Raw genomic sequence first — 23,947 nt, forward strand, 5'->3', positions numbered from 1 at the left:
TAGGCTAGCTGTGCAAAGCAGATGCCTTACGCCAGGGGTCTCAAACTCAATTTACCTGGGGGCCGCAGCAGGCAAAGTGGGGGTGATCCTTGAGTGCAAAATCAGTAGTAAGCCTTGAACATTGGGGGTGTGTGACCCAAACAACTAAAACAAAAAAGATTCCTCTAGGGCAGGGCCAAAAAATGTTGTATGGAGGGCCATGAATTTGAGACCCCTGCCTTATGCCTTGCACCACCACTCTGGCTCCATGTCTTTTATTTTTCTTAAAACCCACAGATGAGACTATTCTGTGTCTCTCTCTCTCTGTGACTTATTTTACTCACAGAATAGCTTCCATGTCCATCTATGAATAGGAAAATTTCATTACTTCATTTTCCTGACAGCTGCATAGTATTCCATTGTGTATATTTACCAAAGTTTCTTTAGCCTCTCATCTGTTGTTGGGCATCTGGGCTGTGGAATAGGTGAATCATATGGTAGCTCAATTTCCAGGGTTTTTTTTGTTTTGTTTTGTTTTGTTTTGTTTTGTTTGTTTTGTTTTGTTTTTTTTGGGTCACACCTGGTAGTGCTCAGGGGTTACTCTTGGTTCTTCATTCAGAAATTGCTCCTTGCAGACTCTGGGGACCATATGGGATGCAGGGATTTGAACCACCGTCCTTCTGCATGCAAGGCAAGCACCCTCTCTCCATGCTACGTCTCCAGCCCTAGTTTTCAGTTCATTTTTTTTTTTTTTTTAGGAATCTCCATACTGTTTTCCATAAAGGCTGGACTAGATGGCATTCCCACCATCAGTGAGTGAGAGAGTTCCTTTCTCTTCTCATCCTCACCAGCACTGATTGTTCTCATTCCCTTTTGGCTATTTGTATTTCTTCTTTGAGGAAGTGTCTGTTCATTTTTTCTCCCCATATTTGATGGGGTTATATGTTTTTTCTTGTTAAGTTCTGTCAGTACCTTGTAGATCTTAGATATTAGCCTTTTATCTGATGGATATTGGGTGAATAGTTTCTCCCATTCTGTGGGTGGCTTTTATATCCTAGGCACTATATTTTTTTTTTTTGAGGGGCAGAGCCTCTCAGCTTAATAGTCCCATCTATTTATCTTCACTTCCTCTTGTTTGGACAGTGCTGTTTCCTCCTTGAAGATGCCTTTGGTCTCAATGTTATGGAGTTTTTTTTTTTTTTTTTTTTACCTATGTGTTTTATATACCTTATGGTTTCCGCTCTGATATCAAGATCTTTAATCCATTTTGATTTGACCTTTGTGCATGGTGTTACTTATTTACATGTGACTGACCAGTTGTCCCAGCACTACTTGTTCCATTTTGCATTTCCTGCCCCTTTATCAAAGATGAGTTGATTGTATGTGTGGGGAACATTCTCTGAATACTCAAGTCTATTCCACTGATCTGAGGGTCTGTCTTTATTCCAATAAAGACATGAAAAAAAGTATGGTATTTTAATGATTATTGCTTTGTAGTACACTTTAAAGTTGGGGAAAGTGATGTTTCCCATATTCTTTTTCCTTAAGGTTGTTCTAGGTATTCATGGATATTTATTTTTTCAATTGAATTCAGGAGTGTTTGATCCACTTCTTTGAAGAATGTCATGAGTATCCATAGAAGAATTGCATTAAATCTGTATAATGCTTTGGGGAAGTATTGCCAGTTTAATGATATTAACCCTCCCATTCTATGAACAGGGTTATTTCCTTGTTTTCTCTTACAGTACATCTTGAAGCAGTATTTTGTAGTTTTCTTTGTATAGCTCCTTCACCTCTTTAGTTTAAGTTGACTCCAAGGTACTTGAGTTTATGTGGCACTAATGTGAATGGGGTTATATTTTTAATGTTCGTTTTTTCTGTTTCATTATTTGTGTATAAGAAAGTGATTGATTTTGCGTGTTACTTTGGTAGCCTGCCACTTGGCTATATAATTCTATTGTTTTCTAGAAGTTTTTTGGTAGTCTTTAGGGTTTTCTAAATGTAGTATCATGTCATCTGTGGACAATGAGAGCTTTACTTCTTCTTTTCTTATCTGGATGCCCTTGATAATCTTTTTCTTTACTAATTGCTATGGCCCAAGCTGCTTTTTTATTAGCTTATTGTGCCTTTTTTTTTTTTTGGTTTTTGGGCCACACCCGGTGATGCTCAGGGGTTTACTCTTGGCTGACGCTCAGGGGTTTACTCTTGGCTATACACTCAGAAATCGCTCCTGGCTTGGGGGACCATATGGGATGCTGGGGGTTCGAACCACAGTCTATCCTAGGCTAGTGCTAGTGCCATCGCACTGGCCTCTACTGTGCATTTTTATTTTCTTTTTCTCCCCCTTTTCACATCACTTGTTACTTTTAGCAACATGGTTCTTTTTCAAATGGTTTCCAATATAATAAAAAATACCAGTTCAGAAAACTTTTGGTCGGGGCCGGAGAGATAGCATGGAGGTAAGGCGTTTGCCTTTCATGCAGGAGGTCATCGGTTCGAATACTGGCGTCCCATATGGTCCCCTGTGCCTGCCAGGAGCAATTTCTGAGCCTGGAGCCAGGAATAACCCTGGGCACTGCCGGGTGTGACCCAAAAACCACAAAAAAAAAAAAAAAAAGAAAGAAAGAAAACTTTTGGTAGTTTTTTTTTTTCGGTTTTGGTTTGGTTTTTGGGCCACACCCGGTGGTGCTCAGGGGTTACTCCTGGCTGTCTGCTCAGAAATAGCTCCTGGCAGGCATGGGGGACCATATGGGATGCCAGGATTCGAACCAACAACCTTAGGTTCTGGGTTGGCTGCTTGCAAGGCAAACGCTACTGTGCTATCTCTCTGGCCCCTAAATTTTTCTATTTGTTTTGTTTTTGGGTCACACCCAGTATCGCTCAGGGGTTACTCCTCCTGGCTTTACACTCAGAAATTACTCCTGGCAGGCTCCAGGGACCAAATGGGATGCTGGGATTCAAAGCACCATCTTTCTGCATGCAAGGCAAACTACTTCCATGCTATCTCTCTGGCAACTTTGGTATTTTAACTTTACATTCAGGTGCAAGTTTTTAAAGTAAAAATATTTATTTATTTAGAGAAACAAACACATATCTGAGCAGTTGTTTTTGCAGTGAGTTTTCACAAGAGTTTTTGCTTTTTGGCCATACCTGGTGGTACTCATGGTTTACTAATGGCTCTGTGCTCAGGGGAACTATGTGGGATGCCAGGGGTTGAACCCTGATTATCTGTGTGCAAGGCAAGCTCTACCCATTGCACTATCTCTCTGGCCCCTAATAACTGTCTTAACTGTCACCTGATAAACTGTTTTCCCCATTTGTCCTTAGGGTAGGTAATATAAATCATTTGTCTGGGCTATTTTGCTCTTAGGTCATGCAATGTTCCAACACACATCTCTTCACCAATTTTCCCAGTTACTCCTCCATCCCCCACCCCTAGCGTGCCTCTAGGAAGACGATTCTCCCCCCCCCCCCCCTTTTTCCTTTTAGGCACTATGGTCTGCAGTACTGTTATTGAAGAGATTACATAAAGATAACATTTTATTTTCAGCACCCAGTTCTTGTCCATAGTGATCATTTCCAACTATTTTCATTATTGTTCCTTTTCATTTTGTTTTGTTTTTTGGATACACCCAGTGGTGCTCAGTGGTTTCTCTCGGCTGTGCTCAGAAATTCATCTTGCCAGGCTTCAGGGATCATATGGGATGCTGGAGATTGAACCTGTGTCAGCTGTGTGCAAGGCAAATACCCTCCTTACCTGTTGTGTTATTGATCTGTCTTCCGTTTTCTGTCTTTTGTTTTTGTTGTCTTTGGATATCATTCTCATAATGTTTTGTTATTTTTTTATGTCTTTTCCTCTCCCTCTAATTTCACTCAGCATGAATACTATCCATATCTAAGTATGCATAAGCACATTTCGTGGCTTCATTTTTCCTAACAGCTGCATAGTATTTCATTGTGTAGATGTACCAGTTTCTTTATCCACCTGACTGTTCTTGTTTCCAGATTTTGGCTATTATGAGTAGAACTCCAATGAGCATAGTAGTGCATTGTCTTCTGCATTATTTTGGGGGTCCCGAGGGTATATTCCTAGGAGTGGTTTGAATGGAAGTTCAGTTTCTATTTTTTTTTTTTTTTTGGTTTTTGGGTCACATCCGGCAGTACTCAGGGGTTACTCCTGGCTCTATGCTTAGAAATCACCCCTGGCAGGCTCAGGACCGAATGGGATACCGGGATTTGAACCATCATCCTTTTGCATGCAAGGCATAAGCCTTACCTCCATGCTATCAATTTCTAATTTTTTGAAAACAAAACTCAAATATTGTTTTCTAAGAAGATTGGACTGTATATCTGATAGTTGAAAATAGTTAGAGATAAACTTGATGAATAAATGTCTTAAGTCATTGTATAATCATTGGTTTTCAAAATAAGGTGCTTCATGTTTTTAACTATAAATTGCAATCAGATTATTTTTGAATGGCATATAGGTATGATTTATGTATTATAAAACATACAATAAAATAAAGATAGATTTAATATGCTGATAATATCTGGGAGGTCGCTTCTTTACTTACGTATATGATGGCTTAATTCTGACTGGAACCTTGCCATCCCTCATATAGTTGTACCAGAGCAACCTTTGTTTGAGGCTGAAGCTTAAAATTAAGATCAAGCATTTTTCTTGCTTGTTTTTTTTTTTTTAGCTGTGTCATTCTGCATTGCCTGGAATTTCACATTCTCACCCTTTCTACCACCCACCCTGTTCTAAATCTTTTGTAGAAAATTATTTACAAGGCACTAAAGTCTTCTTGTTCATTGTATACAGCGGATATGAAGAATACAGTTCTCTTTTTAGTTTTAATGAGCTCATGCTGTAGTTTTACTCAATTCTAGAAATTGTAGAATCCTCAGGATGTGTAAGTATATGCCAACTAACATTTTTTCAAATTGAGGTAGTTTGAAGATTGTATTTTTATGTCATTTGAAGTCATGTAATATAGATTTAAAAATATGCTTGTGAAAGAAAGCAAAAAGAAATAGTATTATTGTTAATAAATTCTCTGAGAGAATGGTAAATCTAGATTGCAGAGTAGTAAGGGGGGATTGTGGAGGGTCCTTAAAATGAAATTTTTTCTTTCTTTTTCTTCTTTTTTTCTTTTTCTTCCAGGCATGACCCAAAGATGAGAAAAAAGGAAGGAGAGAGGGAGGGAGGGAGGGAGGGAAGGAGGAAAGGAGAGAGGGAAGAAGAGAGGGAGGAATGCAGAAAGAGAGGGAGGGAGAGAGGGAAGGGATGAGGGAGGGAGGGAGGAAGGAAAGGGAAAATGAATTTTTTTAAGTCTTGATAAAACCATAGGCATTTAAGATACTTTAAAATATACCTTTCTTACAAAGAACTTTTGTTTCTTTTCCTGTGCTAAGTGGATTTTTCTTTGCTGGTCACTTGAGACTTGAGATTCTTGGGGGAAGGTTATTATGTACATGCTAAATTCTTGGTGTATATATGCAAATATGCATTTAATGTTTAGCTGAAGGTTTGTGACAATCCCTTTGTGAGTATATTTTTAGTTATTGCAATTTAAATAAATTCAGCTTGAGATTAAAGTCTTATTTGAGTAATTGAAAATAAAATGATAATTTAAAAGAATATTCTTAATATTTTTGTGGTGCCAGAGATTAAATTCAAGGTTTGTCACACATGTAAGGCAAGGTTGCCTACCACTAAGCTATATTCTTGGCAACCTATAAAATAGACCACTTTTAAAAGTGTTTATAAAGTTAGGGCCTTATTTTCTGACTCTAAAATACAGACTGGGTAACACATTAATAAATTTAGACTTTTAATAGTCTTCTTAACTTTTATTACAGTTAATGTTGGTTTCTTAGTCAAGAATGGGTGAATGAGAAAATTCACCAACAATATAACTTGCTATTGTTGACATACACTTTATGCCAAGCTCAAACAATGCATTTATAATAGGAGTCTGTACTTGATACTTGATGTTTTGGTGTATTGCTTTCAAACTTGATTTTGGAAAAAAGTCTTCTGCCTTGCCTGATGGATGAGGGATTATCAACTATTTTTCTACAAATTTAAGTTAATTAAATGGTTTTCAGACTTTTTTATAGTTATTTAGTTAATTGACAAAATATGGGGGGGAAATGAAAATAGTACTTGATAGGAAATTTTGTGTGTTGATTGTACTTCATACTTGGAAAAGATTTGCTTAAAATTAATTACTTTAAGTGCTTTAAGATAGTTTACATTGAGCCAGAAACAGCTCAGTATGCTTTGTATGTTGGAAGCCTGTGTTCAGTCCTATCACGATACCCTTGAACTGCACCTCAGCAACCCCTTATCACAAACCTGGGAACATTCCCTGATGGGTATAGCTTCCAAATCTCCCCCCACCCAACCCTATTTTTTTCCTTTGCATTTGTCCTTAGTAATTCACAAAGAGGCAGAAGAAAACCTGTGACAGTGATAAGTTGGAGGGAGGTATGAGAATATAGCCATTTGTTTAATGTTAAGGAATAACTGCAAGATAATAGTGAAAGTGAAACTTAGAGAAAAAGATATAAACTGTCTCAAGTAATTTTGGTATTCTCTTTGAAAATATGCCCATGTCATTTTGAGAGTTATGTGTTGAACCAGGCTGTGATACTCATGTGAATTATAATAGTAATTATGAGGAAGATCAATTTTGAGGGCTTACTACAATTCATTTGAGTTCAGTCATTGATTTTTTTTGAGATCGGGGTCACACTTATGAAGAAATCTGTTAAGAATTAGGGCCCTATCCAGAAAATTATATGGACAGTATGTTTTAAAATTCCATATCTAATTTTAGTTGGTTTCATAATCCCTTGAGAGAATAACGTTTCGCAAATTTGGGTAATCTAGGTGTCTGGGTAGTAGTTGTAGACATGGTAATGAATGAAGATGCTTCAAGTAACCCATTATAAAATGTAAAGGGCCAGGAACAAAGCTCAGGATAAAATTATTTTAATGTCAATAAAGAAGAGAGGTGAAGTAGGGGAATATTGTTTCTTAGAGGAGGCGATAGTTTACTGGCTTGCATTTAGCATAATTGTGCTTAAGGTACTTTGTGTTAACTCATCTGCTCATGTTATTCTATGAAAAGGTCTGTTTTCTTTCTGATAGTTCGAGATAGTCATTAATGTGTAGGGAGTGTTCTTTGCCCTGAGCTGTGCTAAATTCTGCTTTCATTTTTATTTAATCTTCATTATTAGTTCTTTGAGATACTGTTACTAATTTTACTTTACAAATGAGAAAATTAAAGCTTAGAGATGTTATAGGGCACATTTTTTGTAAATTTAGCAAAGACTGTGACACATTTAAGCCTACCATTTAAAACTTATGTTACACTAACACTCGTGCGCAGCCTGCGCACACACACACACCTAACCTCATTGTGGTAATAGTTTGCATATTAAGCACAATAGAATAGGAGATAGTGGCTTGAACTAGATTTGGGAGTTTATTAGTTCTATAATTCCAGCTCTATGGTTCCAGTAAATTATTTTAACTCTTTTCTAGATATTTTTTTATACCTATCACCAGAAACACAGAAACATTGTCTTGTGATTCTAATCTTGCTGTTACATAAAACATAATGGTTCTTATTTAAAACATAGAAATAATTCTTGGAGTTACTCTCCCTAAGAGGCTAGTGAATGCTTCTTTGTGAGTGCTCTACACACCTGGATTCTTTTTTTTCTTTTTCTTTTTTTTTTTGGGGGGGGTTTGGGCCACACCCGCTTGACGCTCAGGGGTTATACCCTGGCTTATGCACTCAGAAGTTGCGTCCTGGCTTTGGGGGGACCATATGGGACACCGGGTGGGATCAACCGCGGTCCCTGCTCCCTGTCCAAGGCTGGCCGCCTGGCAAGGCAGGCACCTTACCATTTAGCGGCCACCGCCCGGGCCCCAAAGGGTTTCTATTTTTTCTTTTTTTTTTTTTTGGTTTATGGGCCACACCCAGCTGGTTGCTCAGGGGTTATTTCCAGGCTTGTCTGCTCAGGAAATAGCTCCTGAGCAGGCTGGGGGGGGGGGGCAAATGGAGTATCCTGGGATTCGAACCAACCCACCTTTGGTCCTGGATTGGCTGCTTGCGAGGCAAACGCCGCTGTGCTAATCTCTCCGCGGGCCCCACACCTTGGATTCTACCTCACCAGTGACTTTCTACATCTTGGATTCTGACCTTGCCAACTTCATTTACACTTGACTTTGACTATTATGGGTTTTTCCTTCTTAGGACTCTGGACTCCAATGAATGCAAATGTTATTCCCTGTTGTAATTATCTCAGAGTCTATTGTCATCTGTTCACTTATTTGAGAATTTCTTTTCATGTTCTGTTTAAGTCTCTTTTCCCACCTCTTCTGTTTTATTAAGGTGTTAGGCATCTCCTCGTTCAGCTCACTTATCTGTCTTCTATTATGGTGAGTTTTTTATTTTACCTACTAAATTTTTCAGTTCTCTCAGTTTCTCTTTGAGTTTTTCTCATTTTCTCTCTTATGTCCCTTTTGCAATTTTATTGCATGTCTTCTTGCATGCATTTGCCCAGGGTTTCTTTAAGGTCTTTGAATATCCTCAACATTTCCTCTCTAAAGTCTTTTTTTTTTTTTGGTTTTTGGTTTTTGGGTCACACCTGGCAGCACTCAGGGGTTACTCCTGGTTCTATGCTCAGAAATCACTCCTAGCAAGCTCAGGGGACTATATGGGATGACGGAATTCGAATCACTGTCCTTCTGCATGAAAGGCAAATGTTCTACCTCCATGCTATCTCCCTGGCCCCTCTCTAAAGTCTATCAGAGAGACTATTAGGTGTATTAGGCTATTAGGTGTCTGGTACTAGTTGGGTCTTCAGAATTACCAACTTTATTTCACTAAGCATGGTTGGGTTATGCATCGTTTTCCCCATGTGGTTGTGGTGTTTCAGGCTCCTTGAATTAATGTGAGGTCTCAGAGTGAAGCCTAGTGGCCTATGAGATCTTCCTTTGGGGCTCTGGTCCTGTGTGCCTCGTCTACCCTGCAGGCTAAGCTCCCATTTACCTCAAGGCCAGCTTTTCTCCTGGTGTGCTTGTTCCCTCAGATTGCTTTAACACTAGATTTCTGTACATCAATAAACTTCTGTTTATTTGTGGTATTAGGGCAAAGTGTTCTCTATCTTAGTACTGTTGTTTTGAAAGGATATTCTTCATGTGATTGTGGAAATAGGTGGTAGGATACTTAGCACTTCACCCAATATTGCAAAGTAGTACATTCACCAGCTGCTATGATTAAAAAAAAGGCAAGTTATTTCCAAACACCTAGTAGACAAGAGTACCTTATTTTGATAATCATTAGAAACAAATACTGGAGGAGGATTACAAAGCAATTATTTTTCACACAGTTATTAGATGGCCATTTCAGACTCTTAGTTAAATTACCAGAAGGAATTGAATACAGGGCGATTAAAAAAAGAAAAGAATTTTATATTAATGTACTTATACATTATTTGAAGCCACCTGGTTTATAGCTTTATAATAAAAACAGCTAATATGTGCTTAATAAGGAGAACTTTTTGTTTCCTTTGGTTTTTGTGTTTGGGCCATGCTGGTGTTGCTCAAGGATTCTGCACTCAGGAATCACTCCTGGTGTACTCAGAGTACCATATGTGATGTTTGGGGGTTCAGTTTGAGTTCACCATGTTCAAGGCAAGCACTTTACCAGCTGTACTGTCTCTCTAGCTCCCCCAAAGATCTTTTAAAATGCTCTTCTTTCTAATTTACATAGTTATTTTGTTATAGAGCAGTCTTCTTTTAATGGCCATAATCTTCCCCCATGGTGAATGATTGGGGTGAGACCGGTAGCCTCAGGTGCAATTTTTGGGAGGTGCTGCTTTCATTTGGGGGAGGGTTGGCTGTGTGCTCAGGGCTTATTCTTGGCTCTACTCAGGAATCACTCCTGACTTTCAGGATGCCTGGGATTTAACCCAGGTTGCTGGCTTTCAAGGCAGGTATTGTGGCCTAAGCTTAAGGGTGTTTTCGTTTCTCTTTTTGTTCACATAAATATGGCATATTTTCAAGGAGGTGTTGAGCATTGCCCCCCCCCCCCCAAGACAGTAGACCAAACTGGAATTTTTTAATTAATGATCAGCAGTTTAGATTTCTCTGGAGTTTATAGTCCACATTAACTTTGGGGTTTTTTTGGTTTGGTTTGGTTTGGTTTTCGGGGCCATACCCAGTAATGCTCAGGGGTTACTCCTGGCTTTGCACTCAGAAATCGCTCCTGGCTTGGGAGATCATATGGGACGCCAGGGGATTGAACCGCGGTCCGTCCTAGGCTAGCGCCAGCAAGGCAGATGCCTTACTGCTCCGCGCCACCGCTCTGGCCCCTAACTTCAGATTTTGAAATAATTATTTTTGGACCACACCTGACAGTGCTCAGGATCATATGGGATTGTGAGGATGGGATATTTACGCCTAGCTCTGTACTTAGGGATTACTCCTAGTGTGCTCAGGGGACCATATGTGATGCTGGGATCAAACATTGGATCAGACACTTACTTACAAGGCAGGTGCCTTTCCTGCTATACTATCTCATCAGGTCCAAACTCATTTTTTTATTGTTCTGGTTATTATCATTTTAAATGTTTGTTTATGTAATTTTGAACTGCACCTGGCAATGCTAAGGGGTTACTCTTAGATGTTCTCTCAAAAATCACTCCTGTCAGAGCTCCAGGGATCTTATGGGATCTTGAGGATTGAATCAGGTTAGCCACATGAAAGGCAAACACCCTACTAACTGTGCTATCATTCTGGCCCCTTTATATGCTTTTTAAAGTCAAGGGATGGTATCTCAGTTTCCATTTTTATGACGTGCAAATGCTGCTAGCAGAGTGGAATCTCATTGCACATATATGGAGAAATTGTATGCATGGCATTCTTTGTATCAGCACATCTGCAAAAGATAAATAGTATTTTATATGGAGGGGTAAATTCTCTTAAGATCATTTTATAATAAAAGTCTGATTGACATAGAATTTGAATAATACTCAGTACAGGAGAGAAGTTGTTTCGTTAAAGCACAGTTGCCCAAATTTGTTCAGCTTACTGTCCCCAACCCTCCTTCTCTATATTCAGAAAAAAATTACTCAGTCCCCCTTCTTATTTAAGTGAACAAACTGAACGCTCCCTCCCCCCAGTTGGGATGCTCCTGGGGATCAGAAAATTGGGCCTTTGGGAAACACTGTTAAAAGAGATAAATTTCCCAGAAAGGGGCACAAAGGGCAGGGCGTTTGCCTTGCATGCACTAACCTAGGGCAGACTGGGGTTCCATATGGTCCCCCAAGCGCATAGACAAGAATAACCTCTGAGCGTCATCGGGTGTGGCCCAAAAACATTAAAAAAAAAAAAAAGTCCCCAGAAAAGATTAGAATGTTAAAGACTCACTTTGAATCTTGAATTTAAGGGCCGGGCGGTGGCGCTAAAGGTAAGGTGCCTGCGCTAGCCTTGGACGGACCGCGGTTCGATCCCCCCGGTGTCCATATGGTCCCCCCAAGCCAGGAGCAACTTCTGAGCACATAGCCAGGAGTAACCCCTGAGCGTTACCGGGTGTGGCCCAAAAACCAAAAAAAAAAAAAAAAAAAAGAATCTTGAATTTAAGAATTTACTTGAGAATTGAATTGGTATTTTCTTATTAGGGTGACTGAAAGAATTGTTTTGCCTACATACTCCTTTCTTTTTCACATTCACCAGGCATAACCTAGAGAAGATTAAAAATTTTTTTATTGTTTTATGATTGACATGTAGAGAGCTCTTTGGTGGTAAGTATGCATTTGTGAAATGATTGCCATAGTCAATATGACATCACCTCCCCCCAAAAAGTATGTATAATTATTGCATATTTCTCAGATTGTGAATGCAGAACTTATAGGTTATTTTTTGGGGTGAGGGGGATGTGCATCCTCAGGGGGGCATTATGTTAGAGATCAAACCTGGGCCTTCAACATATAGGGCTTGTGCTACAGCCTTTTGAATAATTTCCATGACCCCAATACATGAAGATTTTTAAATATTATATAATGGAGTAGCCTGAGGATTAGCAAAAAAATTTCATTAAGTCTATAGTATGAGTGCCTGTTACATAACATTATTTTTAAAAAGTTATCAATAAAAAAATCTTACTAAAAGTAACTAAGGCTTAGAGAATGGCTGCAAGAAAAAGAATTGGTGTTTGGGGGGCTGTTAGAAGACAGTTACTGATTTTGTGTTTTTGAAAAGGAGTTTTTCTTCTTTTGGGCCACACCTGTCTGCTCAGGAATCACACATGGCAACTCTTTGGGTTTCAATTTGATGTTGGGGAGCAAGCACTCTACCCATTATACTATCTCTGCTCTGACATCACTGCTTTTTTTTTTTTTTAAGATTTTTTTCCTGGCTATGGAGTCACACCTTGTATGTTCAAGGTTAATCTTGATTGCACTCAGATCATTCCTGCAGTGCTCACAAGACAGTATTGGGGTACAGGAATTGAACCCATGTTGATGACATGTAAGGAAGGGTAGCTCTGTGCTCTCTCTCTGGCCCAGACCTGGCACCACTATTTTAGAGTTGGCAGTTAAGACTTAAAATGACTGATAAGCAGAGTTTTGAGATGGTGAAATGAATGAGCCAGACTGAATTCTGAGAGAAGTACATTCCTGGCAGAGGAAGTAGCAAGTTGAAAATACAAACAACTTTGACATGTCCATGCTGGCAGTGCAATTTGTGTTGGTTAAAAACCACATTCAAAGTATGATCCACTGGTGGTGTGCACTGTTGTCAACATTTTAAGTGCTCTTAATTGACTTTTTCCCCCTGAGGAAAAGCAAGAAGTTTTGGTGTGGTTCCAGCAGATTGTGTAGGAAGAAGAATGATTTGGTCAATTATCAGTTTGAGTAACGATAAAATATTTTAAGGATTTAATAGTTCAGGGAGAAAGGCACAGTCACTTCTAGGTCATGATCAATGAGTTATGTGCTTTGACTTACGTTTTCAGAGAGTCAGTCAGACTCCTGTATGATAGTGGACAAGGAGCAATACAGATAGGAGCAATACAGATAATCTGGAACTGGTTGCAGTAAAGTGAGAAATGGTGATGACATGGACTAGATTATTAGTCATGAAAAGGTGAGAAGTTAAGGTTCTGGGTTTATTTTGAAGGTAGAAAAAAACTGGTTTAGAAGAAAGATGAGAAAGTAATTAGGTTTATGATTATTGCTTTTAGTAACTGGAGTGGTGGATTTCTATCAGTGTGAATTCTAAAGGGAAAACTGATTAGGGCAAAGAGAGATAAGGATTTTTGGTTTGGACCTGGAAATTTGAGGTTCCTGAAGACATTCAAGTAGAAACATTGAGTAGATAGCTGAATATGTGACTCATGTTAAGGGGAGAGGGCAGAACAGGCAATATATACATTATGAGATTAATTTAAAGCGATGAAAATGAAGGGGATCCTCTCTGAGAAACTGAGCAAGCATAAATAAGAAGTCTTGATTCAGAACCTGGGATTTGGAAATTGTAATGACAAAATCCAGTAAGTATACCAACAAATAGCCAGTGAAATAGCTTAAAAAAATGTAGTACTTAATCTTTTTGAAGGAGCTCTTCTAAGATTTTTTTTGCCTTTAGTTTTAGCATGTAAAAGAAAGTCACTGGCAATCTCTTCAATGAGATGGTGAGTGGAAAGCCTTATTGCAGTGGATTCAAAACAGGAAAATGGAGCTTAGATATATTGAATATAGAAATTTCCCCCTCTGCCACGATTTCACTATATATGACAGAAAGAAATAAGGTAATGGTGGAGAAATATATTGGATGAGGATTTTTCTTTTTGAGCATGGGAAATTGTTTATTTTAAATACAGGTAGGGATTGTCTTCAGACAGGAAGTATATGTTATTGGGAAGGGAGATTGACAAAACAGGGGGAAGGGAAAAATTATTCTTGTTAGGTGTGTTGAGGTGGAATTAAAACTATACTTACTAAACTATTTTTTGTAGATATATATTTTTCTCTTAAATGGCTGTTGAATTTATTTGCTTGATCAATAATTGTTCTGACAAAAAAATAGTTAACCCAACACTGAGACAAATGTAATGAAATACTAATTAAAAATTTTATGACACCTTGATAGATATTAGTTTACATAAACAAGAAAGAAACCTTTATATTGCCAGCAAATATAAAATTGAATGTAAAATGATCGACAGGACAGCAAGAAGGCTTTTATACATTTATATTTGACACCTGACCATATTTTCAGTCACCATAATATCTTCTCTCCAGATTTAAAAAATAGTATGCTGATTTCTATGACAAAGCTTTTTTTATTTTCATACAAAAAATCAAATAATGGCCAACAAGTCACAACAGTGCAATAGGTAGAGGATAAAAAACCACATCAAACAGGTGCTGAAAAGAAATATTAACTCTGAGAGGACAGCGTCCTCATGAGTGTTCCCATCACCTTGAGAGTGTGGTTTGTCTTCATGTTGATATTTCTTAGGACTTATTTTAAAATATAAAATGATTCTGTAGGCCTGGTGTGGACATTGAAATCTGCATTTCAAAATTTACCTAGATGATGCCTTCCTGTCTAGTCCATGCTAAACATTAAGTAAAGAACTAGCAAATTATATTGGAATATAGTTTGATTTTGTGCGTCTGTGTGCGTATGTGTGTATGTGGGAGTGAGTTAACTTTGTTCAACTTCTCTTCAGTTTGTTCCTATTCTTGGAGTAGGAAGCAGATCATTCTGTAGAAAGGATGAAGGTGAATAGTATACGATCACCTAGGAAGTAAACTGAAAAAAAAAATAGGATTGTGGAGTTGTACTAATTGTGATTTCTGATTATAAATTTAAACAGTTTGTTTGACTATAGATAATATTCTTTACTTTCAGCTACATGGATGCAGGTGAGGAGTAGGTGGGTTGAAACAGCAGGTATTTTGGAGAGGAAAGTGGGGAAATTTATTGTCGTATTAAGAAAGTTACCAGGGTAGTCTGGAGGACCTGGGAAATGATCTAAGTGCTAGAGAGCACTTAAACAGAGAAGAGCATTTTTGTTTTCTTTGTTTCTAAATTGTAGTCTTCATTTTTAATTTACTAAAGAGCTTTGTAAATCTTCAGGAGAGGAAAATAGTATTGATGTTCCCTATATTTTTGTTATCAGAGCATATTTTCTCACTATCTCTCTGAACTTTAGACTTATGGAGATGTTTTATATTTTTGGGTAAAAGCAAGTATTAACAGGGATTGTGCTTTTATTGAAAATAGAAGCTCTGCTGCAGATAAGGTTTTTTTATTTTTTAGAATCAATGGATTTTAAAAGTTTTTTAGCTCTAAAAACTTAAATTGCATTTTGTTTCTGTTAAAATAAATTGTTAACATTCTTAAAAATCATGCAGATTCATAGTCTTAGTTATAATTAATATTTACTATATGACAATACAGAAAGATTTCAACCATTGGTTTTGTTTTTGTTTTTCTTTTCTTTTTATTTTTTGTTTTTGTCTCTTTCTCTTGGATATTACAGATGACCATGGATGAAAAATATGTAAACAGCATTTGGGACCTTCTGAAAAATGCAATTCAAGAAATCCAGCGTAAGAATAACAGTGGTCTTAGTTTTGAGGAGCTCTATAGAAATGCATACACAATGGTTTTGCATAAACACGGGAGAAAAACTCTACACTGGACTAAGAGAAGTTGTTACTGAACATCTCATAAATAAGGTATTCAACTTTAAAGGACTGTTGCTAATTATCCTGACTCTAGAACTAAATTCTTTATATACTATATTTTATTTTGACTAGACGTGTTTCTTTAGAAATAATAATGGCTATATTATAAAACCTCATTTAAAGCTAATTAGAGTTGTTGATAATTTAAAGATGACATTTGTGATGTATGATAAAAAGGTTCACTATCAGAATGAAGAATCTGCTGAATACTTTAAAAATGTAACTAGATACTTTCTTTAGATTGCTTAAACAAGCTTCTTTTAGCTCTACTTTCTCTGTATATTTGAACATAATAAAATTACATTGTTTGAAATATAGTTGTTTTAAGACTTCTTACCAATTGATACTGGCTTGTTTTTCTCCATTTTTAACTGAGGTTCACATTAGCTAGCAAATGTGAATTTTTAAAAGAAATTTGTGGTGGGCTGTTAACATTATATTCTGATCAAAATGTAGTTGCTTTTTTAGAACAAGTGTTTTATATAGGACAAACTCTTCTATTGCAAGTATGTCTTGCTTTAAGATTTAATTGTATGTTTGTGTTTTTGTTTTTTGGCCACACCTGGTGACGTCAGGGGTTTCTCCTGGCTATGCACTCAGAAATTGCTCCTAGCTTGGGGGACCATATGGGACGCCGGGGGATCGAACCGCTGTCCTTCCTAGGCTAGCGCATGCAAGGCAGATGCCTTATGCCCTGTGCCACCACTCTGGCCCCAAGATTTCATTGTAAAATATAAATACCACTAAAATAAAAATACTAAAATGTTTTAGGTGGTGTAGTAAGGGTGTTTATTTAAATTTTTACTTTGGGAAAATAAGTGGATAAGTTACACCAGCAGTTATCATAATTTCTATGTACCCTTTATATTCACTAGTTGTAACATTTTGCCTATTGATACTTGTTCTTAATACTTATTAAGAAATTGTTTTAGTCAAATTTTTCTAAAGTACTTTGTAATGTTCATCCTCAGAATAAGGAAGTTCTCTTATTTATACCAAAGAACAATGTTCAAAATAAGGTAGTCTAACTTTATTACTATTATCTAATAAAGTCCACATTCAGATTTACTGGTTGTCCCTGTATAGTTTATAGCAGTTTTGGTTAATCTCGATCCAGGACCCAATCTTGGATCACACACTCAATTCCACAGCCTTCTTTGTCTTTCACCCAAGCACATTGACATTTTTGAAGAGTATAGGTCAGATGATGTGTAGATTGTCCCACAGTTTTTTGGTTTTGTCTGATTGTTTCCTCATGACTAGTTTCAGGTTATGCATTTTTGGCGAGGAATAATACATAAGTGATGTTGTGTCCTCAGTGCATCACATCAGGAGGCACATGATGTCAGTTTTATCCCATTATTGGTGATGTTAACTTTGATCACTTGGTGGTCCGCCAGATTTCTCCACTGTGAAGGTACCTTTTTTCCCCTTTTGTAATTCCATAAGTAATCTGTTTCAGATATATTTTGTGACTGTATAAATAATCTGTTCCCCAAGACATTTTCAGGAAATGGATTTAGCATCCATGATCTTGCATGATCATTATTACTATGGTTGTTATAAAATAGTCAACTTCTATTTGTTTCTTCTATGGATTCCTTTCTCTTAATTCCTTTCTCTACATTAGCTAGTACCTAATGAAGTTAGGTGATCATATTCTTCATGGAAAACTAGTTTTCTAGCGTAAGTACTAAACCAGGCACTACTTTTTTGGAAAAGTAAGAGTGGCTATAAAGAGACGTATCTCTTAGATTTGTTTACACATTGATGTGAGCATCTTGTACATATTTAGATAATTGTCATTATTTAGACAACTAGCATATTTAGATTAAGTGACTAATGAGTTGTGTAGGCAATAAGTGGCTTAGGAATTGAAGTGAGGAACAGATTACCTTGGGCTCTAAGATATATTAGAAAAGAATCAGTTGAACAAATTTGTGAAAAATATGAGATAAAAGCGAACAGTGTAGAATGCGTATCAGAATAGTAGTCAGTGTGGCTATACAGAGATAAAATAAGTCCATGTAGTTGCTAGATAACATTTATGTATATAACAATTTGGGCAGAGGACCTTAGTACATTATAGAGTTGCAAAGATGATTTGGGAATAGATGATAGAAAAATTTGAGTGCCAAGCTAAGGAATTTGATTGTAGTATTAGAGGCTTGTTAATGGATGATAATGTAAAACTATTTTTAAAAGAAAAATGTGATAGAAATTTATAAATATCCTGTGTTAATATGTACAATAGGCAGATGACCTGGAAACTTTTTTTTATGACCTGGAAATTTTTGAGTAAAGTGATAAAATTAATGAATGATATCAAATTTTGAAAGTAAGATAGATAGAATTTGATTATAACAAGTTGCTTAGGGAGAATGTATGTGCTTGGAGGTAAAATATAGATATAAAGCATAGACTGGAACTTCAATTGGAGATCAAGATTTGGCATTTGATTTTACACCTTGAAGTATAAATATTGGAATGTAGAGAATGGAAAACCTACAACCAAAGGATGAATCTTTAAACTCTTACAAATAGGTGTGAGAAAGAGGGAAGACCAATTTTTGAGGGCCCCCCCCCCCCAGGATAAGAGGTATAGAAGAGTTCGACTTAAGAGATAATTAGACAACTTGGTTCTTGGCTCTGGAGAGTGTGGGAAAGTAAAGGAAGAAGTAAGGTACAAGTTCTATTAAGTTAATGATAGTATACAGTCACAGCTATTATTTACTATATGCTGTCTAAATCTAGGCTATTTTTTTAATGCTTTAAATTAGTTAATGCTGTTACCCCTGTGAACCAGAGGATTGTTACTTTTGTCTAGATGTATTTAGCTATTAGATGGTATAGCTAAAACAGGATGATGAGGTATTGTGACTTCAGACTCAAACCATGACTTCTTTATAGCAATGCTGTTGAGGCATAATGAATGATTAAGGATACAGTAAAACTTCCCAAAATTAAGTGTTACACGAGGGGCTTCAGGTAAATTAATGCTTATACGAAGAACTTGTAGTCCCTTAAAATTCAAAGTCTTAGTTTATTTTTAATTAAAATGAAGAGATGGCATATCTTTGAGGTTCATTAGCACTAAAACTTATGTAGGTCTAATAGTGAGTCATAAAATTAAGCCATGTGGGGCTGGAGAGATAGCATAGAGGTAGAGTGTTTGCCTTGCATGCAGGAGGTTCAAATCCCGGCGTCCCATATGGTAACCTGAGCTTGCCAGGAGCGATTTCTGAGCATAGAGCCAGGAATAACCCCCGAGCACTGCCAAGTGGTCACCCAAAAACCAAAAACCAAAACAAAACAAAAAAAATTTTAAGCCATGTATCTTTTCCAAAGTCAGTCTGGAGAGACTTAATAGTTACTCTCCTGGAAAGTATAATAAGGAAGCACATAAGAACAAAGCTTAGTAATTACTGCAAAAAGATATGTAAAAAAAAAAAGATGTTAAAGTAAACCTTTTTAAAAAAAAAAAAAAAAGAAAAAAGAACAAAGCTTAGTAGTAGGAATTGGTCCTATTTATTGAAGCAGAATTTTGCAACTTGGACATGCATGCAGAAAAAAGCATTTGTAGTTGGATGCTGTGATTGGGAAATGGGCTTATTTAAAAGTAAGGAGAAAGGGAAAGTCATTGTAAACTGAGTGATTAGTGACTAATTTTTCGATTCTGAAGTGTCGTTAGATATAAATTAGTGTCATGAGAAGTAATTCCATGATGGTTATGTGAGCTTCCACATACTGTAAATTTTTTAGAGGCCCCATTTGTGTGGTTAACTGCTATTTCAGAAAATAAAGTAATTGTCTATAATATATTAATATTCCTTCAAGTTGAGAGCTGGAAAGATAGTACAGAGGCACTTAGGTGCTAGTTGCCTGACTGGATTCAATCCTTCAGTACTGCCTATCCTCCTTGAGTCCTGCTAGGATTGATACCTGAATACTGCCGGTATTTATTCTTGAGTGAAACTTTTTGAGTTATAACCCAAAAACTCAAATTAATTGTGCTAAAGATACTAAAGTATGTGTAATTTTACAAATAAGAATTCGCTAGCATCAGAAAACTTTCTTTCACACTATTTGCTTTAACCTGTGTTTGTCCTTTGATCTCAGAAGTTTCAATTTGTTCTACCAAGTAGAATTTAAGGATAGTAGAGATAAGGTACAAAACACAGTCTGCTTGAAAATTTATTTTCCCTGTCTCTACATTGCACTCACTGGAGAGTGAGAAAATGGTTTAGAGTTCTGTGATGCTAGAATAACTTCTTGCTCTCAGAATGTGTTCAATTTTATGGTTCTGAAAGCATTACTACATGGCATCTTTATTTTCAAAAAATAATACTTTTAGCAATTAGCAGAACTGATTAATAATTATATTTAAGGCAATGTTACTTTCTACTGAAGTGAACCTTTTGTAGTAGATTAAAAGTCCTAGCTGCTTAAACTGTAGAATGTGATACCATGGTGGAGATTGTAGGAAAATTTGGCAACGATAGGTTTCTGAATGTGTAGTGACTGAATATTGCAGAATGAATCCAAGGTGTTTGTTTCTGGGAGTGCCTTTTATGTTGTATTTTATAGGCAAAAGGCTGAGAGGAATAAGGTTAAGAACCAGAACTTAACTTCTTTCTTTCTTTCTTTCTTTCTTTCTTTCTTTCTTTCTTTCTTTCTTTCTTTCTTTCTTTCTTTCTTTCTTTCTTTCTTTCTTTCTTTCTTTCTTTCTTTCTTTCTTTCTTTCTTTCTTTCTTTCTTTCTTTCTTTCTTTCTTTCTTTCTCTCTCTCTCTCTCTCTCTCTCTTTCCTTCCTTCCTTTCTTTCTTTCTCTCTCTCTCTTTTCTTTCTTTCTTTCTTTCTTTCTTTCTTTCTTTCTTTCTTTCTTTCTTTCTTTCTTTCTTTCTTTCTTTCTTTCTTTCTTTCTTTCTTTCTTTCTTTCTTTCTTTCTTTCTTTCTTTCTTTCTTTCTTTCTCTCTCTCTCTCTCTCTCTCTCTCTCTCTCTCTCCCTCCCTCCCTCCCTCCCTCCCTCCCTCCCTCCCTCCCTCCCTCCCTCCCTCCTTCCTTCCTTCCTTCCTTCCTTCCTTCCTTCCTTCCTTCCTTCCTTCCTTTTTCTTTCCTTTTTTTTTTTTCTTGTATAGGCCAGGAGTCTCAAACTCAATTTACCTGGGGGCCGCAGGAGGCAAAGTCGGGTGATCCTTGAGTGCAATGTCAGTAATAAGCCTTGAACATTGGGGGGTGTGATCCAAACAACTAAAACAAAACAAAAAAAGGATTCCTCTTGGGCAGGGCCACAAAATGTTGTATGGAGGGCCGCAAACCGGGCTGCGAGTTTGAGACCCCTGGTATAGGCACAGTAAATTTTGGGGAGATTAGAAAGGGAATTCCCTTGGCCTAATAGATACAGGGTTTCTCCACCCTTGAAGCATCCTGTCATCGAAATAACTACAGGCTCTGTACATGCTCATTTTCACACCTCCAGGTCTTTTTATGGTGCCAGGAAACTTTCTACTTAGTTGTAGATGATAAAATCGGGCCTCTGTAACTAGAGATCTTGGTGTTCGTACAGGCCATAGGATGAAGCCTAGGATAGAGTCTTAATGGTTCTAGAAGTTCTGTTCAATCACTGTTGTTGTAATCAGTCTTCTGTAATTGGTAGTCATGGTTTTGGCACCAATCTTAGGAAGAATCCTAGGATAGAGTCATTATATATATTTCCAGAAATTCTGCTCAGTTGCAGTTGTCACAGTCAGGCCTATGGAATCTTGGTTATTGTACAAATCCTAGGTAAGCCTAGGCTATGGTCATTGTTATTGGTTCCATGATAAGTTCTGCCCAGTCATGGTTGTCAAAGTTCATCTTCTGTAGTTAGCGATCTTGGTTTCTGCACAGATCAAAGGATGACATGTCTTCTCTCTGATTTCATCTTACCATTAGGTGGTGAGATAGGACAACCTGCTCTTAGCTCAAGTTATTGTTGTTTCCTTGTTGTCAGGATGTCATATCAAAACTGGTGCAAATGGTGCTAGAGCAGTATTGGGAATTTCCCAGGGGGAGTTTGTTCCTGGTGCTGTTGGAGGAAGCTCTGTCATTGAACCAGAACTTAACTTCTGAAAAATTCAGTGAAAATGCAATTTCTTATGGAATCAGAACTATTGTAATTTGTTGGAGTCCTGATTTTAAAATGAGATGGTCAGCATTTTGAGCAATATTTTTGGTAAAATCAATGTGATACAAATTAAGAGGGCAGTTAATAATGGAAAGGTACTTCTTTGGGATTATTATACTTGATTATTGGTTTCACAAAATGGAAGTGCTTGATAAGATACTTCTTGGTAGCACATTCTACTTAAAAAAATTATTATTTAAACATGTGGTTGCAGAATTGTTTGCAATACAGTTGGTTTTTTTCCCCCACAGATACAAAGTTATTCATGATTGCAATGTACATATTTCACACTACTGATGTCCCCAGTTTATCTCCTTTCCTCCTCACTCCTCCCTCTCCCCACCCCCTTGCAGGCATCTCTGTCTCTGTCTCTCTTCCCCCCCTTCCGTTTACCTCCCCCACCCCATTTACTCACTGTAGTTTGTAAAATTGTTACTGAGTATTCTTATTTTTAGAAGAACCTTTTCTTTGAGGAAATAAAACCTAAAGGAATTCATTCAGTCTTAGACCATTTGGGTGTGATGTGGTTGTGGGCCTCACCAGTCTTGTCTTGTCTTGCTTTAGTGAATATGAGACCATTTCAGAATTCACAGGGATTTTTTCTGTTGTTGTCCCCCCCACTTTGGGGGGCACACCTAATGGTGTTCAGGGGGTTACTCCTGGCTTTGTGCTCAGGGATGGATGAATTCTTGGTGGTGCTCAGGGGACTGTGGGATGCCGGAGATTGATCCTGGGTCGACTGCATGCAAAGCAAAAGACCTACCCACTGTACTGTTATTCCCCTGACCCCTTAAAAAAAAACTAAAATAACTTTAAAAGCTTGAGCTTTTAAAGACCTGAGCACTGCCAGGTGAGGCCCCAAAACAAAAGTAAATAAAATATACTGGAAAATTTGTTTCAGATATAGAAAAAAAAACAACGATGAGAGTTGCTGACGAAGAAAAAGAGATTATTTATAGGTTGGTTGTAGAAAATAGGGAATGAGGAAGAGGGCAATATTCAAAATGATGTCACTTTTAATATTTTACCCATTCCCTCAATTATGTTGATTCTGTGACAATCAGGGCTTGCTCTCTCTCTCTCTCTCTCTCTCTCTCTCTCTCTCTCTCTCTCGCTCTCTCTCTCTCGCTCTCTCTCTCTCTCTCTCTCACACACACACACACACACACACACACACTCACTTTTATATACAAACTTAGTTGTCGTCATCAGAGGTCTTCCATTAAGTAGACACTTTGGATTACAGTTCTTGTTAAAGGTCGCACTCACTTGGTTATGTTGATGCTTACATGTGCTCTTTAGGGACCACCCTTAGTTGTACTCACATATCTTCCACCAAATGGGTTAGGGATGGTCTAATCTTGGCTATGATGCAATTGTGTAGCTAGAAATGTTTTGCAATGCTGGTGGTTAGATTAGTATTGGAGCCATCTTTTTTCTCCCCACATAAGTTTTTAATAGGCCCAATTATCTTGAAGTAATATTTCTGCAGAACAAAATACATTTTACAGGTTCCAATAAAAGCACCTCAGTTTTCTTCCACAGCTGGAATTTGTTTGTACTTAAAAAAAACTGGGGCCACAGTGGTGGCGCAGTGGTAGGGTGTTTGCCTTGCGCGCGTGGAGCCATCTTTTATTTGAAAAAGTATTTTTCATTTTGATTTGAGATAACGAGTTAACGCAGAGATGAAGGCACTTGGCCTTGTTCATGACCAATCCCAATTCAGTCCCCTGCACATCAGAGGTGACATCCTGAGCATAGAGCCAGTACTGCAACAGGGTTGCATCCACCCCTTCTCACCCAAATTTTTCTGAGACATTATTGGCGAACCAAATTATAAATTATATGTAAATGTTTTGTTGTTTGTTTAAAGACATTTCTTTAAGAATTCTAGGAACCCGGAGTAATAGTTCCACAAATTAGGCTCTTGTCTTTCAAGCTACTGATCAAGGTTTGTGCTGATCACCAGCATCCCATATGGTTCCTGGGGTCAAGGAGTAATCCTTGATCATAG

General features: G+C 37.5%; 1 protein-coding gene across 1 annotated transcript in view; it reads left to right on the forward strand.

Moving 5' to 3' along the window:
• CUL3 (cullin 3) overlaps window positions 1–23,947 on the forward strand; it is a 128,099-nt gene that overhangs the window by 23,058 nt on the left and 81,094 nt on the right. Inside the window, 2 exon segments of the mRNA XM_049768155.1 lie at window positions 15,561–15,701; window positions 15,703–15,759. Of these exon segments, the coding sequence (XP_049624112.1) occupies window positions 15,561–15,701; window positions 15,703–15,759 (198 nt within the window).

Source organism: Suncus etruscus, chromosome 2 (assembly GCF_024139225.1).
Source record: "Suncus etruscus isolate mSunEtr1 chromosome 2, mSunEtr1.pri.cur, whole genome shotgun sequence".
Classification (NCBI taxonomy): domain Eukaryota; kingdom Metazoa; phylum Chordata; class Mammalia; order Eulipotyphla; family Soricidae; genus Suncus; species Suncus etruscus.